This window comes from Frieseomelitta varia, unplaced genomic scaffold, assembly GCF_011392965.1.
Source record: "Frieseomelitta varia isolate USP_RPSP 00005682 unplaced genomic scaffold, Fvar_1.2 scaffold_359, whole genome shotgun sequence".
NCBI lineage: Eukaryota > Metazoa > Arthropoda > Insecta > Hymenoptera > Apidae > Frieseomelitta > Frieseomelitta varia.
This window is the reverse complement of record NW_025110100.1, coordinates 19,888-22,417: the sequence shown is the minus strand read 5'-3', so window position 1 is coordinate 22,417 and position 2,530 is coordinate 19,888. Positions and strand designations below refer to the sequence as shown.

Genomic DNA, 2,530 nt, shown 5'->3' with positions numbered 1-2,530 from the left:
GCAGGCCATGCAATAGGACCTCCACGACCAATTCATTTATTTGCAAATTGTCGATTTAAAAATTGCCTAGCCACTCTAGGCTAAAATGCGGCGGAGCTCCATCATGCATAAACCGCATACGAAGTCTAATATCGACTGGAACTTCCTCTAATATTTCGTGTATAACGCGTGCTGAAAAAAATCAACGTACTTTGTGCCTGTTAGTTTCCCATCAAGGAAAAAAGGTCCGATTAAAAATTTATCAATTATTCCTGCCCATGCGTTTAAACTAAACTGGTGTTGATGTCTTGAATGCACAATAACATGTGGGTTTTCTTCATCCCAATTATGATTATTATGAAAATTGAATATAGAGTCGCTGCATTTCGCGTAGGTCGACAAGGTTTTCGTACGTGTCGCGGCGCAACTTCTCGAGGAATAGAATCGCCTTCGTTCAAAGATGAAATTTCTTGCATTAACGTTCGCAGTAATTTGTTGCTTCGTCTCCGCTCTTGCGAAAATCGAGATCGAAGACTCGGTTTTAGTTCTCACGAAGGATAATATTGCAGAAGCTATCGAACAAAACGATTACGTGCTCGTTGAATTTTATGCACCATGGTGTGGACATTGTATAGCTTTAGCTCCCGAATATGCTAAAGCAGCCAAAAAGTTAGAGGAGGGTGGTTTCCCTGTGAAATTAGCCAAAGTTGATGCAACTGTTGAAACAGAATTAGCTGAGAAACATGGAGTTCGTGGATATCCTACTCTTAAATTCTACCGTAAAGGATCAGTTATTGATTATGGCGGTGGTCGTCAAGCAGATGATATTGTAAACTGGGTAATCAAAAAGACTGGTCCAGCAGCTAAAGTTTTGACAACAGTTGAAGAAGCTAAATCATTTATCGAAGCACAAAATGTTGCCATCGTTGGATTCTTTAAGGATGCGGAATCAGATGGTGCAAAAGTATTTTTAGAGGTTGGTAATGCTTTAAATGATAATCATGTATTTGGTATAAGTAAGCAACGACGAAGTTTTCAATGAATATGGAACAAGTGATGGTAAAGTTATTTTGTTTAAAAAGTTTGATGAAGGCAGAAATGAATTTAATGACGAACTTGATGTGGAAAAATTGCAAAAATTTATCTCTGCACATGCACTGCCATTAGTTGTTGATTTCAATCATGATACCGCACAAAAGATATTTAGTGGTGATATTAAAAGTCACCTGCTTGTCTTCCTTAGTAAAGAAGCTGGTCACTTTGAAGAATATGTAGAGAAGATTAAAGAACCAGCAAAGAAATTCCGTGAAGAGGTTTTGTTTGTAACAATTAATGTTGATGGATCTGATCATGAACGTATTCTAGAATTCTTTGGTATGAAAAAATCGGATGCACCTGCTATGCGTATTATAGAACTTGAACAGGATATGGCTAAATACAAACCAGAAAATCCAGAATTATCTAGTGAAAACGTTTTGGAATTTGTGACTGCATTTACCGAAGGCAAATTGAAAAGACATTTGTTTACGCAGGATTTACCCGAAGACTGGGATAAGAATCCTGTGAAAGTTCTTGTTGGTGCTAACTTCCGTTGAATGAAGTTGCGTATGATAAGAAGAAAAACGTTTTAGTTGAATTTTATGCTCCATGGTGTGGACATTGTCAAAAATTAGCTCCTACATATGAAGCACTTGGAGAAAAATACAAAGACCGTGAAGATTTAGTTATAGCAAAAATGGATGCTACTGCAAATGAATTAGAAGATGTAAAAATTATTAATTATCCCACAATTACTCTCTATAAGAAAGAAACAAATGAAGCTGTAGAATACAATGATGACAGGACACTTTCTAAGTTCATTAAGTCTGATGGTGCTTATGGTCAAGCTGCAGAAGAAGCTCAGGAAGAAGATGAAGATGATGATGTGCCAAGAAAAGATGAATTATAGATATTATTATATCATCAAATTCAATAACTTCTCATATCGTTTATAAATTTTGTAATTCTGCTTAAATGATATTAATTTATAAAAGACTTCTTAATCATTCATTTCTACTTAGATTTATGAATCAAATTGTACGATTAAAATTTATTTATAATTTTATATAGGTTTATATACCTGGTAAAACTAGCTTATTAGAGTTTGCTCTGTTTATAAAATTCATTATATCTCATAAAGACAGATAGGATTACATATATTTATATGACTTTTTCCATTATTTTTAGGCGTACAATCGAGCTCGAAAATGGGTCCCACAAGTTACGAAACACCCTGTATATAAGGACATGCTTTAGAGACATTCGAGGGCACAGAACATTCTAAATCATTATAGAGACATTCTATATCGTCAAGAGCATTAGACATTCATCATATTCCAAGACATTCTAAATCATTGTAAACCATTCTATATCATTCTATTTCACACACAACCAAACCACGACTATAAGGGAATAAACTCTTCTAAATTAGTAAGCTAAATTGTCGACTCCATTACACGAAATCGTAGACGTAGACGTTCAATTCCCTATCGTCGTCTATACATTGAAAAAA

General features: G+C 34.9%; 1 protein-coding gene across 1 annotated transcript; it reads left to right on the top strand.

The window, feature by feature from the left end:
* Positions 1-356: 356 nt before the first annotated feature.
* Positions 357-1,966, top strand: LOC122530878 (protein disulfide-isomerase-like). Its single transcript, XM_043658247.1, is given in 3 exon segments — positions 357-997; positions 999-1,571; positions 1,574-1,966. Coding segments are annotated over 3 exon segments (1,485 nt in total). The 5' UTR covers positions 357-439; the 3' UTR covers positions 1,928-1,966.
* Positions 1,967-2,530: the final 564 nt, after the last annotated feature.